Below are 15,000 nucleotides of genomic sequence, written 5' to 3'. Positions count from 1 at the left end.
CTGCAAACTGTATCATGTCTTATAAATGTTTCTAAATGTAATCTAAATGTTTCCCTGTCTATCCCCTCTTCTCCCTCTGTCCCGTCTGCCCCCTCCGTCCCCCTCTTCCCCCTCTGTCCCGTCTCTTCCCTCTGTCCCATCTGCCCCCTCCGTCCCCCTCTTCCCCCTCTGTCCCGTCTGCCCCCTCCGTCCCCCTCTTCCCCCTCTGTCCCGTCTCTTCCCTCTGTCCCATCTGCCCCCTCTGTCCCCCTCTGCCCCCTCTGTCCCCTCTGTCCCGTCTCTTCCCTCTGTCCCATCTGCCCCCTCTGTCCCCTCTGTCCCGTCTCTTCCCTCTGTCCCCCTCTGTCCCATCTGCCCCCTCTGTCCCCCTCTGTCCCCTCTGTCCCCCTCTGTCCCCTCTGTCCCGTCTCTTCCCTCTGTCCCCCTCTGTCCCATCTGCCCTCTGTCCCCCTCTGCCCCCTCTGTCCCTCTCTGTCCCGTCTCTTCCCTCTGTCCCATCTGCCCTCTGTCCCCTCTGTCCCGTCTCTTCCCTCTGTCCCCCTCTGTCCCCTCTGTCCCGTCTCTTCCCTCTGTCCCCCTCTGTCCCCTCTGTCCCCTCTTCCCCCTCTGTCCCCTCTGTCCCATCTGCCCCCTCTGTCCCCCTCTGCCCCCTCTGTCCCATCTGTCCCCTCTGCCCCTGTCTTTCCGTCCCGCAGTGACCTCTCGTCCAACCAGCTTTCCAGACTGGAGGAGTCGAGCTTCGTGGGCCTCAGCCTGCTGGACGAGCTCCACATCGGAAACAACCGAGTCAGCTTCATCGCAGACGGAGCGTTCCGGGGGCTTTCCCACCTCCAGACCCTGTGAGTCCAGAGTCCAGAGTCCTGCATGCAGAGCGGCTCTCTCAGGCCCCGTTCACACTGCGGCCCGACGTTTCCCCGACTCGGATGCTTCCCTCCCTCTCATGTGACTCAGATCTGATGTTTTCTACTCGGTGTGAAGAGGAAAAAAGCTGCATGGAGTCACATTTTTTCCAATTCTGATCTGGGTCACAAATACAGTACTGTGCAAAAGTCTTAGGCACATGTAAAAGAAAAATAAAATAATTAAATGAAAAGTTTCTAAATATCAAAACATGTCCTGTAAAGAGCAGTCTACTGACACTAATGCAGAAAAAAAATGAATAAACATCTAAGACACAATTTATATAAAAACTCTTGGGTGCCTTAGACTTTTGCTCAGTACTGTATATAAACATATAAATCGGATCCCGAAGCACGTGATCGATACATGAATTATATTTCAATTTTCAAATCATAATTTGTCAGCATTGTGGTTAAAATGCCGTTAATCTGACATCACTGACCTGAGATAATTGTCGTAATTTTGGCAGCTTGTCTGAGCGGAGTTAGCACGGAGAACAACGAGACACAACAACGGAAAGAAAGAGAAATGACATCCTGCCTCACTCTGGAGAAATTAACCCATGTGGTCAGAGAGAAATTAAATCAATTCAAGGAAATATGGGACATTTTTATGCAATTCCTGGAAAGTGATCAGGCTGAAATTAATGAGTGAAACTGACAAATAAAACAACAGCACACCGCATCTGTGTCGGTCCATACTGGCATCAGATTTGGATTTAATCCAAGAATAGATCTGAAACATCATCCAAAAACATCCGACATGAGCAGGGATCTGGTGAATGGAGCGTGAAGTCCTGCAGTGTGGACGGAGCCTCGCTCACAGCTCCGGGACCAAGAGCTCGGCTAACAGTAACATCATGGAGAAGTGTACATACAGGGCCGCACAAACAGTTAGCACTCCATAAATGTTTGTACACCCCCCCCCCACCCACACCCCGCCCCCCCTCCAGCCCCCCCTGCCGCCCCCCCATCCCCCATCAATCCTCTGCTTGAGTGGAAATATCCTGCCTGATTTGTTTTTGGTATGTGAAATAGATTACCGTGTTGTGGTCTCTCCGCACACATAAAAAGGCACAACCCCCCCGACCTCAACAACCCAGCCCCCCCTTCCCCCACTCCTCCCCCCCTCCACCCCGCCCATCCCCCCCCCCCCGTTCCCACAGAGAGGCTCGGTAACATTTCCCCCTTGGTCGGGACTCTTAACTGGAACCAAATGTAAGCGGAGCTGCTGAGGTCACCGCAGGGCAGGTGTGCAGCTCGCAGGACGGGGAACGCTTCAGGGCTTCAACCCCCCCCTAAAACCCCCCTATACACACACACACACACACACACACACACACACACACACACACACACACCCTTCCTCAACCCCCAATCAGCCATAACCAGGCATGCCGAGGAAGAAACTAACTGTTTGAAAGCGTTAGAGCAGCAGAGTTCTTTAGCGTTTAGTCCGTTCAGTAGTTAGTTGTGTTTCTCTTCCTGGTGGATAACCGGCCAATCACAGACGAGGTGACATCACCTCCAGATGTTTCCAGCAGCTCCAGTGGAGTTTGATATGAGAAAATGTTTCAGGATGTGAAACCTCAGCGGTAAACGTCAGGTTTTTGGTGTCAGTCCCTCAGAATCAAAGAGCGAGGGGCTTCTTTCTAGAGCCGCCATTTTGCACCGAGAGACGTTCAACAATCATACAGGGAGAGATCCATCAGAGAAGAGGAGAGAGACCAGTTTCTCCACCCACAGGAGCAGGAGAGAGACCAGCATGCACTGCAGGAGCAGGAGAGACAGTGGTGTTTGCTTGCTGGAAAAACATTCTTGGAAATGAAGGAAATCATTAACTAAAGTCGAAGTGGATGAAGCAGGTGGAGGGAAAGTAAATTTCAACATCACAGATTGATGATACATGACAGTGTAGGAGGATCTGAGGGGGAAGTTCAGCTTTTTAAAGCCAGAGATAGAAATCAAAGGAAGGAACAGAGACCCGGCAAACATTTCAACGTGGACTAGATGTTGAAAACTTTGCGTAAACAAAGACATCAGGACCTAAATATCTTTCTGATTTCAGCTCAAACCAGTTTTCCGAAGCCGTCTGTGTCGATTCATTTCAGTCATCCAAGATCGTAAGATGTCCAAAAAAAAAAAGAAAAAAAATAGAATCAAAATCCACTTAGTTAAAAGTTAAAATGAAGAATTGTTTTAGAAGTGAAGAAGCCTCTCAGTTGAGCGGAGAAACGGCTTCAACTTGGCTTCATTTTTCATTTCTCTTCAGTTAAAAAGCTGTTTTAATATGAATCTTTACTTTTCCATACTATCATATCGTGAAAGTTTTGTACTGAACCTGCACATTGTGTAAAACTAAAGGGTCCAACATGGCCTCCTGCAGGGCACCGTCAGTGAAATGCCTCCTGGGAACTTACATACATACATGGGAGCGTATCTATGTTCCCAGGGTCCTACAGTATGTTCCCAAGGTCCTATGTTCACAGAGTCCTATGTTCCCAAGGTCCTATGTTCCCAGGGTCCTATGTTCCCAAGGTCCTATGTTCACAGAGTCCTATGTTCCCAAGGTCCTATGTTCACAGAGTCCTATGTTCCCAAGGTCCTATGTTCCCAAGGTTCTATGTTCCCAAGGTCCTATGTTCCCAAGGTCCTATGTTCCCATGGTTCTATGTTCCCAAGGTCCTATGTTCACAGAGTCCTATGTTCCCAGGGTCCTGTGTTCCCAGGGTCCTATGTTCCCAAGGTTCTATGTTCCCAGGGTCCTATGTTCCCATGGTTCTATGTTCCCAAGGTCCTATGTTCACAGAGTCCTATGTTCCCAGGGTCCTATGTTCCCAAGGTTCTATGTTCCCAGGGTCCTATGTTCCCATGGTTCTATGTTCCCAAGGTCCTATGTTCCCAGGGTCCTATGTTCCCAAGGTCCTGTGTTCCCAGGGTCCTATGTTCCCAGGGTCCTATATGTTCCCAGGGTCCTATGTTTAACCCTAACCCTAACTAACCATATTAAGTGAATACAGAGCTGGGGAACATCTTTTTCAGGTTCCCATGATGTGCTATATAGAGCTGGGGAACACAGGACCCTGGGAACATAGGAATGACTCCACATACATACATGAAGTGCATGTAAACGTCAGACAGGATGTGGAGCACATGTTGTGTTGCAGCTCTGTCTCATAAAACGTTTTTCCCTGCGAAGGCGTTTCTCCGCCGCACGACACCGAAGAGCCGGGGAGGAAGTTTCCTTTGAAAAATCACTTTAACGCCTCGACGTTTCCCCGCTTCACACGGGACGCGAAGCCGCAGCGGGGTTTTTTTTGTTTTTGTTTTGTTTTTTAAGAACGTCGCGGCTGCGGTTGTTTTCCGGGTGTGGAGTTTTACAGCACGGTCTGTCTCTGTCTCTGTTTCTGTGGACAGGGATCTGCAGAGGAACGAGATCTCCTGGACCATCGAGGACATGAACGGGCCGTTCTCCGCTCTGGACAAGCTCAAGAAACTGTGAGTCAGGATCAGTCGACGCTCAATAATCCACGACTCTGCACATCATCCTTATATAGAGACCAGTCAACAGTTTGGACACACATACTCAGATCTTTTACTTAAGTAAAAGTAGAAATACCACAGTATAAAAATACTCTGTTACAAGTAAAAGTCCTGCATTCAAAATGTTACTTAAATAAAAGTACAAAAGTATTAGCATCAAAATGTACAAAGGTGAAAGTACTCATTATGCAGAATGGCCCGTTTCAGAATAATACAGTATATATTATATTATTGAATTATAATTATTGATGCATTAATGTGTAAGCATCACTTTAATGTTGCAGCTGGAAAAGGTGGGGCTGATTTCCACTACTTTATATACTGCTGGGTAGCTTACAGTAATCTATAATAATACATCACCATTTATTAGTTTATTATATTTTGTATTAATAATCTGAATCTGAGTAGAAGTATAAAGTAGCATCAAATGGTAAAGTACAAGTACCTCAAAATTGTACTTAAGTACAGTATTCAAGTAAATGTACTTAGTTACTTTCCACCTCTGCACACCACATTTTTCTTCATTTTTACCATTTTCCACATTTTAGAATAACAGCAAAAACATCAAAACTATGAAATAACACAAATGGAATTATGCAGCGACCAAAAAAGTGTTAAACAAATCCAAACTATCTTATATTTTAGATTTTTTGCCCTGATGGAAAGGCAAAGGCTTTGAAAAGTAATTCATACATAGGATCAACTTCACTATTTATATTTGTCTAAGAAACTAATTTCAAGCCTTTAAGCAGAAGACTGTAGATCAGAATGGATTTAAGAGAATGAAGAACAGAACATTCAGTCAGGAGTCAGACTGGTGACTGGTGGTAAATAAACAAAATAACATGATGAGTGAAATTTGATCATTTCTTCTCCAGGTTTCTGCAGGGGAACCAGATCCGGTCCGTTACCAAGAAGTCCTTCTCGGGTCTGGACACGCTGCAGCACCTGTGAGTCGGCTTCGTGTTTTTCACCTGAGTGTTTCCCTGAAAAAAAAAAAGAAAAAAAAAAAGTTGAATCCCATGTAAACGAGCGAAAACCCAAACCGTCCTCTGTCATCCTCTGCTGTGATGTGGAGGAGAGAACAAAGCTGACATTAGCATCTTTATGTGTGTGCCAGACGATATTGATCACTGTGTGTGTGTGTGTGTGTGTGTGTGTGTGTGTGTGTGTGTGTGTGTGTGTGTGTGTGTGTGTGTGGAACAGCTGCATTTGATTCTAATTAGCATTTCATCCCAGCCGTCCCCCCGCCGGAGAGCCGGGCCTCTCTTGATGAACGCCGCTCGCTGCTGCCCAGACTTTTATTGTTCTGGACCTTTTTCTTCTTCTTCTCCTTCTTCTTCTTCTTGGCAGAATTAGCCTGCCGTCTGTCTTTCTTTCTTTCTTTCTTTCTTTCTTTCTGCTCTCCTCCAAGCTTCTCATCACTCCTTTCTTTTTTTTCTGCAGAGATTTGAGTAACAACGCGATCATGTCGATCCAGGGGAACGCCTTCTCCCAGATGAAGAAGCTGGAGGAGCTGTAAGTAGAACCCAGATTTTACTATTTTATTTTTGTATTTATTCCCTTATTTAAACAGTTAAGTCCCAGTGAGATCGAGACCTCAAGACAGACCTGTGTACATGTATTATTAAAGAAAACAAAAACACAGAATCTCAGGGTGTAAAACAAATTCAAGGCAAATTATTCAAGACATTCCACATGCAAATATAATAAGAAAGTCTACTAAGAAAAACAAGAGCAATCCCTGTATAATACATCACACAGCAGTAAGCTGAACTCCTGTAGGGAGACAAGTGGGTCCAGTCTGAGAGTCTTGAAGCCTGTTCCATCTGTAAGGAGGGTCAGGGTCTACAGCACTGAATCTTAAACGTGAAGAAATATACAGAGACTTGAACTAGCAACCAGCTAGTCAAAGCTAGTTTAACCAGCAGGTGTAACTTTAGGTGAAGAACTTTGTTTTGTTTTGTTTTATTGTTTTATTTATTCGCACAGAGAAAATAGTAAGAAATAAATACAACATGCAACTTAACTTGTGCAGGTGAGGAAAGAGACCCAGAGGGGCTCATAGTGTCTCACCTAGTTACCAAAAGATGAACACAATATACGATAACAACGATAAAAAGGAAGAAAAGAAAAGCAGTCATACAACGATTAAAAACAAAATGCCCTCGAGGAGGAATAGAAAATAAGAGAAAAAGATGAAGAAAAAAATCAAATAAAACAAACAAGCGTCTCTAGTTTGAATCCAGGAGTGGATGAAAACAGTCTGTGTGCTTCACCAGGTGAAGGCTGCAGGCTGTGGAGTTAGTGAAGGTCAGAGCTGGAGACGGGACGCTGTGATGCACCTGTCCCTCAGTGCAGCAGCTGTTACCATGACGATGTGAAACGGGACGATTTAGTTCACGTTCTGTTTCCTTACAGCTGGGTGACATTCACACTCTGAACACTCAGCTGGGGTTTAACACCAATTCTCATGGTGTCAGGGTGAACCTGTCTGTCCTCACCTGTCTGTCCTCACCTGTCTCTCCTCACCTGTCTGTCCTCACCTGTCTGTCCTCACCTGTCTCTCCTCACCTGTCTCTCCTCGCCTGTCTGTCCTCACCTGTCTCGCCCCACCTGTCTGTCCTCGCCTGTCTGTCCTCGCCTGTCTCTCCTCACCTGTCGGTCCTCACCTGTCTCTCCTCACCTGTCTCTCCTCATCTGTCTGTCCTCACCTGTCTCTCCTCACCTGTCTCTCCTCACCTGTCTTGCCCCGCCTGTCTGTCCTTACCTGTCTCTCCTAACCTGTCTGTCCTCACCTGTCTCTCCTCACCTGTCTGTCCTCACCTGTCTCTCCTCACCTGTCTCTCCTCACCTGTCTGTCCTCACCTCTCTCTCCTCACCTGTCTCGCCCCGCCTGTCTGTCCTCACCTGTCTGTCCTCACCTGTCTCTCCTCACCTGTCTCTCCTCACCTGTCTCGCCCCACCTGTCTGTCCTCACCTGTCTCTCCTCACCTCTCTCTCCTCACCTGTCTCTCCTCACCTGTCTCTCCTCACCTGTCTGTCCTCGCCTGTCTCTCCTCACCTGTCTCTCCTCACCTGTCTCTCCTCACCTGTCTCGCCCCACCTGTCTGTCCTCACCTGTCTCTCCTCACCTCTCTCTCCTCACCTGTCTGTCCTCACCTGTCTCTCCTCACCTGTCTGTCCTCGCCTGTCTCTCCTCACTTGTCTCCCCTCACCTGTCTGTCCTCACCTGTCTCTCCTCACCTGTCTCTCCTCACCTGTCTCTCTCTCTCTCTCCCTGCAGGCAGCTGAACACGTCCAGCCTGCTGTGTGACTGCCAGCTGAAGTGGTTTCCGGTCTGGGTGGCGGAGCAGGCCTTCCTGCCCCGGGTCAACGCCAGCTGTGCCCACCCCCAGCCTCTGAAGGGCCGCAGCGTGTCCGCCGTCAGCCAGGACGAGTTCGTCTGTGGTGAGGGACAGAAAACACACAAGTCTCAAGTCAAGTCCCAAGTCAAGTCCCAAGTCTAAATGTAGATCACCAAGTCAAGTATAGTCAAGTTGTAATGATTTTCAACATGTCCGACAGTAAAACCAGGTTGCTATCCTGCTAACGTTACTTCACTCTGGTCTGGATACCGACTACACACAACTTTGGAGCTGGTAACGTTTCCATGGTAACATCTCCGATTGGTGGGGACTTGCTAAAGCTTGTGGGTAGTGTAGTTTTTCATGAGGAATAACACCTTGATTTCTTAAAATCAAAATTGAAATCCAGAAGTGTGATCAAGTCAACTCTGCTCAAGTCCCAAGTCAGTCTCAAGTCTTGAGGCACAAGTCTCAAGTCAAGTCCCAAGTCCAAATGTAGATTACCAAGTCAAGTCCAAGTCAAGTCCAAGTCATTAATGTCAAGTCTCAAGTCTAAATGTAGAACACCAAGTCAAGTCAGAACAAATCAAGAGTCCAGTATCCATTTAATATCTTAAAGAAAACTAAATATCTAGGACTTTTCAATGCAATATGGTTTTAATAGGATAAAAACTTTGTAAGAGCATCATGAGTTTGATTTCTATAATCAGTTTCAACTTCAATAAATTCAATCATTCCATACAAATTCAGAAAACAGAATTTAAATTCAGTCGTCTGCTGGAACAAATCTCATCACTTTCAATCTGAGTCATTTACACAAACACAAGATCTCAAGTCAAGACTTTAGAAACCTTTTCAAGTCATCAGAGTACAAGTCAGAGTCAAGTCCCAAGTCACCAGAACCCAAGTCAAGTCCAGTCTCAAGTCTTCTCCATGCGTGACTCTCCACCTCTGACCTCCACACACACAGAGACTCTCCTTACTGCAGCTTGTTAAAAACAGCCGTTTATCCCTGACAGGTTTTCCACGTATGAACTGACCCAGATTGTTCAGTATTTTCCCCTCGGACTCCTGAACGCTCTAATGAGTCTCATGAAGGAACGTTATGGAAATTCACTCGCAAGTTCTTCGGCTTTACTGTCAGAGGGAACCGCTTAGGAAATAATTCAGCCGAGTTTTTCCCCCTTAAAACCTCATCATGTGAACCAGCTTGGCCTTAGCTGTTAAAACTTTTCATTTTCAGTCTCTGGTCGTTCAGGTTGTTTGCACAGCGATGAAACTCGGAGGCAAAGTGAGAGAAAAACAGATGGAAACACAGAAAGAAGGAAAAAGTCACAGATCTGAGAGATAAAAATCCCTCAAGGAGCAAAAACTTCTCACTTCAAAACAAACAAAAGACAGAAACAAATATCAAGGTGATGCAAAAAGACAAAAAAATCCAGGTGACTTTTAAAATGATATTGCAACGTGAAGATCATATTCTCAGTGTTGGGGAAGCCAAGTCAAATTTGGAAGTCAAATTTCAAATCAAATTTCAAGTCAGATTTGGGCAAATGGGGATTTAGGCTTGAACACAGAGTCACAGACACACTGTAATATGTCGTATTTATTTATTATTTTAATATAGGGCTGGGCGATATGGTTGAAATCAATATTACGCTAATGATAAGGATTTTTTTCACATGTTAAGTAATCAGATTAATGTTCATCCCATTGAACTGAATGGTAATGTTAGGTGTGATGTCAAACAAAATTGAAATTTTTCAAATAATATTCCTACCAAACCTCATTTTATCAGAGTTTTTAAATAAAATGAGCTTGTTCTCATCGGTTCAGACAGCAGAACTATATCACAAACTCACCAGATCATCACCGTATGATTCCACTGAAAGATGATAAACGATAATATTGAATTGTGAAAAGACGTTGCCGCAGCGTTACCTGACCTCCGCTCCTCCCTCCCCTCCAGACGACTTCCCGAAGCCTCAGATCACGGTGCAGCCGGAGACGCAGGCGGCCATCAGAGGCTCCAACGTCACGTTCGTCTGCTCCGCCGCCAGCTCCAGCGACTCGCCCATGACCTTCGCCTGGAAGAAGGACAACGAGGTCCTGAACGACGCCGAGATCCACAACCAGGCCCACCTGCGGGCGCAGGGCGGGGCGGGGGGTGCGGGGGGGGCGGGCGAGGCGGAGGTCACGGAGTACACCACCACCCTGCGGCTGCGCGGCGTGGAGTTCTCCAGCGAGGGCCGGTACCAGTGTGTCATCTCCAACCACTTCGGCTCCTCCTATTCCACCAAGGCCAAGCTCACCGTCAACAGTGAGTTCACATGGGATCAGCCCATTCCATAATGTAGAATATCGTGATATTTGTGAAATATCACGATATTTCACAGTATTGAATATCACGATATTTCACAAATATCACGATATTTCACAATATTGAATATCGCGATATTTCACAAATATCACGATATTTCACAATATTGAATATCGCGATATTTCACAAATATCACGATATTTCACAATATTGAATCTCGCAATATTTCACAAATATTGCGATATTTACCGTGTGAATATTGAATATCGCAATGAAATGATGAATGGTTGGTCTATCTATCTATCTATCTATCTATCTATCTATCTATCTATCTATCTATTGTATCTATCTATCTATTTATCTATCTATTGTATCTATCTATCTATCTATCTATTGTATCTATCTATTTATCTATCTATCTATTGTATCTATCTATCTATTGTATCTATCTATCTATCTATCATCTGTCTATCATCTATCGTATCTATCTATCTATCTATCTATCTATCTATCATCTATCTATCTATCTATCTATTGTATCTATCTATTTATCTATCTATCTATTGTATCTATCTATTTATCTATCTATCTATTGTATCTATCTATCTATCTATCATCTATCTATCTATCGTATCTATCTATCTATCTATCTATTGTATCTATTGTATCTATCTATTTATCTATCTATCTATTGTATCTATCTATCTATCTATCTATCTATTGTATCTATCTATCTATCTATCTATCTGTCTATCTATCTATGTGATTGATTGACAATCTGACTGTACCTTGGATGTTGCCTTCATCTCATTTCCTCCTCCTTCTCCTCCTCCTCCTCCTCCCTCCCTCCCTCCCTCCCAGTGCTTCCCTCCTTCACCAAGATGCCGATGGACCTGAGCATCCGGGCGGGGGCCACGGCGCGGCTGGAGTGCGCGGCGGTGGGTCACCCGTCCCCGCAGATCGCCTGGCAGAAGGACGGCGGCACCGACTTCCCCGCCGCCCGCGAGCGCCGCATGCACGTGATGCCGGAGGACGACGTCTTCTTCATCGTGGACGTGAAGACGGAGGACATCGGCGTGTACAGCTGCACCGCCCAGAACACCGCCGGCGCCATCTCAGCCAACGCCACGCTGACCGTGCTGGGTGAGACCCACTTCCTGTTTTGATTCCTTCTGATTCCGCTCAAGACGGCTCCAGATGTTTCCGCCATTTTATGTTAAGAGGACGGATTAGAAGGATTAGAAAAGATGAATAAGTCTTAAGCTTGTGTTTTTGCTTTTATTTTATTTTGAGGGTTTTTTTGCCATTTTTTTTTTTATATTATTTTATTAATGTCTAAAAGATATAACATCAGGCAGTATGAAAACATGACAGAAAAAACAACTACATCATACATCTGTGGTTCATAAAAAGGATAAAAGAACAAAAAGAAAGAAAGAAAAACAATGTAATGACTTTGATACAAGAAATATGAGAGATAATTAACTTAAATAATAAAATAAATAAGAAAAGTAATAACAAATAACAGAAGTGCATGAGGGATTATTTAGGGGAAGATTTATCAAAGTCAGATATTTTGTTGTTAATTTAAAGACGGTAAAAGATATTTTATTCCGCTCGTCCCGCACAGAGACGCCGTCCTTCCTGCGTCCGCTCCTGGACCGCACCGTGGCGAAGGGCGAGACGGCCGTCCTGCAGTGCATCGCGGGCGGCAGCCCCCCCCCGCGCCTCAACTGGACCAAAGACGACAGCCCGCTGCTGGTGACCGAGCGCCACTTCTTCGCCGCCGCCAACCAGCTGCTCATCATCGTGGACGCGGCGGAGGCGGACGCGGGGAAGTACACCTGCGAGATGTCCAACGCCCTGGGCACCGAGCGGGGCGACGTCCGCCTGGCCGTCATCCCCAACCCCAACTGCGACTCGGGGGCGCAGGGCGGCGGCGGCGGCGGGGGGGCGGGGGGGGTCGGCGCGGCGGGCGGGGGGGGGCCGGACGACGACGGCTGGACCACGGTGGGCATCGTCATCATCGCCGTGGTGTGCTGCGTGGTCGGAACCTCGCTGGTCTGGGTGGTCATCATCTACCACACCCGCCGCCGCAACGAGGACTGCAGCGTCACCAACACCGGTGAGGCTGCCGGGACGGGCCAGGGAGCGGGGGCCGGACAAGTCATCCACATTTTATCACAATTTTTACGTTTAAGTTTAGTTTTATTACAAAGTGACTTTTCTTTGATCACTCGCTGAGTGTTAATGCACAAAACATGGGACATTTGTATTAGGGCTGAACAATGAATCAAAATTTTATCGAAATCTCAATATGGCCTCCTGCAATATTCAAATCGCAGGAGGCTCAATATTTGTTAAAGGTGAAATGTGTCAAAATAGCATTTTAAATTAAATATTGTGGTGCTGCAGAGATGTCCTGGCCTACACATCATATTCTACAGACTTAAGAAAACTAGTGCTGCAACTAACGATTATTTTCATTGTCGATTAATCTGTTGATTATTTTCTCGATTAATCGATTAGTTGTTTGGTCTATAAAATGTCAGAAAATGGTGAAAAATGTGGATCAGTGTTTCCCAAAGCCCAAGATGACGTCCTCAAATGTCTTGTTTTGTCCACAACCCAAAGATATTCAGTTTACTGTCATAGAGGAGGAAAGAAACCAGAAAATATTCACATTTAAGAAGCTGGAATCAGAGAATTTTGACTTATTTTTCTTAAAAAATTACTCAAACCGATTAATTGATTATCAAAATAGTTGGCGATTAATTTAATAGTTGACAACTAATCGATTAATCGATTAATCGTTGCAGCTCTAAAGAAAACATCTTTGTTTGGTACAGATCCCCACAAAAATCACACCATAATAATTTTAATAAGTTTTTCAATGAAAATGAGAATAATGATGTAAAAATTATCATTCCCTCTAATATCGCAAATCATATCGCAATTGCAATATCAGTCAAAATAATCGCAATTAGATATTTTTTCAGAATCGTTCAGCCCTATCAGCTCACTCTGGTCTGAGAAGCGCTCAGTGTGATGTGAACTGCCTCGTCCTTGTCCCTTCACTGCAGATGAGACCAACCTGCCCGCGGACATCCCCAGCTACCTGTCCTCCCAGGGGACGCTGGCCGACCGGCAGGACGGCTACATCCCGTCTGAGAGCGGCAGCCACCAGTACATCTCCTCCTCCATCAGCGGCTTCTACCTGCAGCCCAAAGACATGAACGGTACAGAGAACTCTCCCTCTTATCTCTAATCTCTGTTTCTGTCCCTCTCTCTCTGAAATAAAGCCTTCAGCAGCTTCTTCTTCACGTGTTCCTCACCTGATCGTGTCCGTCCGCTCAGGTCTCTGTCAGCTGGATACAGGGAGTGAAGCGGACATGGAGGCGGCCATCGACCCTCTGCTCTGTCACTACCAGGGACCGATCGGCTCGCTGCTTCGCCGGGACAACGCCTTCCCCCCCGACCCTGCGGAGGTCTTCACAGGTCCGCATGTTTCCCCTCAGACAGAAAAACTTTCTCTTGATCATCACACTACGATAAAACTGTTACTGTTGTTTTGTTGTTTTCTTCCAGGACACCGAGTCCAAATCTTTACCTGAAATTGGTAACACTTTACAACAAGGGTCACTAAGTTAAGGGTTAGTTAATGTTTAATAAGCATTAACTAACCAACCAACTAACCATTAGCTAACTAAGCATTAACTAACCCTTAATTAACAGTTAACTAATGTGTCTGGTAATCATTTACTAATGGTGTTCATGTTAACTAAGGTATTAATTTATACATTATTTAATAGTCATCTTTATAAACTATTAAATAATGTATAAATTAATACCTTAGTTAACATGAACACCATTAGTAAATTACACATTAGTTAACTGTTAGTTAAGGGTTAGTTAATGCTTATTAAGCATTATCTAACCCTTAACTTAGTGACCCTTATTGTAAAGTGTTACCCTGAAATTTATCAGAGAACCCATTCTGTGAAAGTGTTTGTCAACCGAAGAAGTAAAGGATGAGTTTGGTGATTTTGGACCTATATTTCATTAGTCTCTTCCATAGCTGTTGGACCCACAGACAGTATTGTCTGTAGCTGTTGGACCCACAGACAGTCTTGTCTGTAGCTGTTGGACCCACAGACAGTCTTGTCTGTAGCTGTTGGACCCACAGACAGTATTGTCTGTAGCTGTTGGACCCACAGACAGTATTGTCTGTAGCTGTTGGACCCACAGACAGTCTTGTCTGTAGCTGTTGGACCCACAGACAGTCTTGTCTCCAGTCAGCTGTCAGTTGAAGCAGCGAGCTTTGCTGCCTCTTGCTGCAACAACGAGTCCAAACTGTTTGTCAGAATCAGTTCAGTTCAGTTTATTCACAAATCAGTTAAAATACAAGTACAATCATATGAGACATAATGGAGATATGTGAAATGGGACACCCTGATAAGCTATCTGAAGCTTGAGAACAGGGGCCCAGACACTAAGCAGATAGTATTTAAAATAGATGTTTACTAACACGTCTAGATTTGAAAAAGTGCATGTGTTATACACAAAACACCTAAGACTAACCTAAGACCCTAAAAAGTTATACTAAATGATCCTAAGACAGTTATTCCATCAGTCTAAACATTGATTAAATAGGTAAGATACAATAAGTAGAGACATATGGCAAGTGGAAATAACAGAACAATTTGAATGGATTTCAGAGTAGAGTAACTAGTTTAAAGTCCCCAGCCGTTCAGGGTGTTCAAGCTTCAACATATTTTAGCCTTAAGCTCTTTTTGAAAACAGACACAGATAATGACATTTTTATAGTGTTATCAAGCTCATTCCACACCTGTGGACCTCTGCAGACCACACTAAAGCTAAAGAATATCTC

General features: G+C 45.1%; 1 protein-coding gene across 1 annotated transcript in view; it reads left to right on the top strand.

Annotated features, from left to right (window-relative positions):
- lrig3 (leucine-rich repeats and immunoglobulin-like domains 3) overlaps positions 1 to 13,757 on the top strand; it is a 38,540-nt gene extending 24,783 nt beyond the window's left edge. The window contains exons 8-17 of the mRNA XM_071540860.1: positions 696 to 839; positions 4,317 to 4,397; positions 5,321 to 5,392; positions 5,889 to 5,960; positions 7,729 to 7,892; positions 9,759 to 10,109; positions 10,971 to 11,252; positions 11,740 to 12,234; positions 13,193 to 13,348; positions 13,467 to 13,757. Coding sequence (XP_071396961.1) covers positions 696 to 839; positions 4,317 to 4,397; positions 5,321 to 5,392; positions 5,889 to 5,960; positions 7,729 to 7,892; positions 9,759 to 10,109; positions 10,971 to 11,252; positions 11,740 to 12,234; positions 13,193 to 13,348; positions 13,467 to 13,723 — 2,074 coding nt within the window. The 3' untranslated portion in view covers positions 13,724 to 13,757. The remainder of the gene's footprint in view (positions 1 to 695; positions 840 to 4,316; positions 4,398 to 5,320; positions 5,393 to 5,888; positions 5,961 to 7,728; positions 7,893 to 9,758; positions 10,110 to 10,970; positions 11,253 to 11,739; positions 12,235 to 13,192; positions 13,349 to 13,466) is intronic.
- Positions 13,758 to 15,000: the final 1,243 nt, after the last annotated feature.

This window comes from Centroberyx affinis, unplaced genomic scaffold (assembly GCF_046629955.1).
Source record: "Centroberyx affinis isolate AG114_WGS23_722 - 3 ecotype Tasmania unplaced genomic scaffold, CSIRO-AGI_Caff_v1 ptg003736l_1, whole genome shotgun sequence".
Classification (NCBI taxonomy): Eukaryota; Metazoa; Chordata; class Actinopteri; order Beryciformes; family Berycidae; genus Centroberyx; species Centroberyx affinis.
This window is presented reverse-complemented; position numbering and strand designations above follow the sequence as displayed.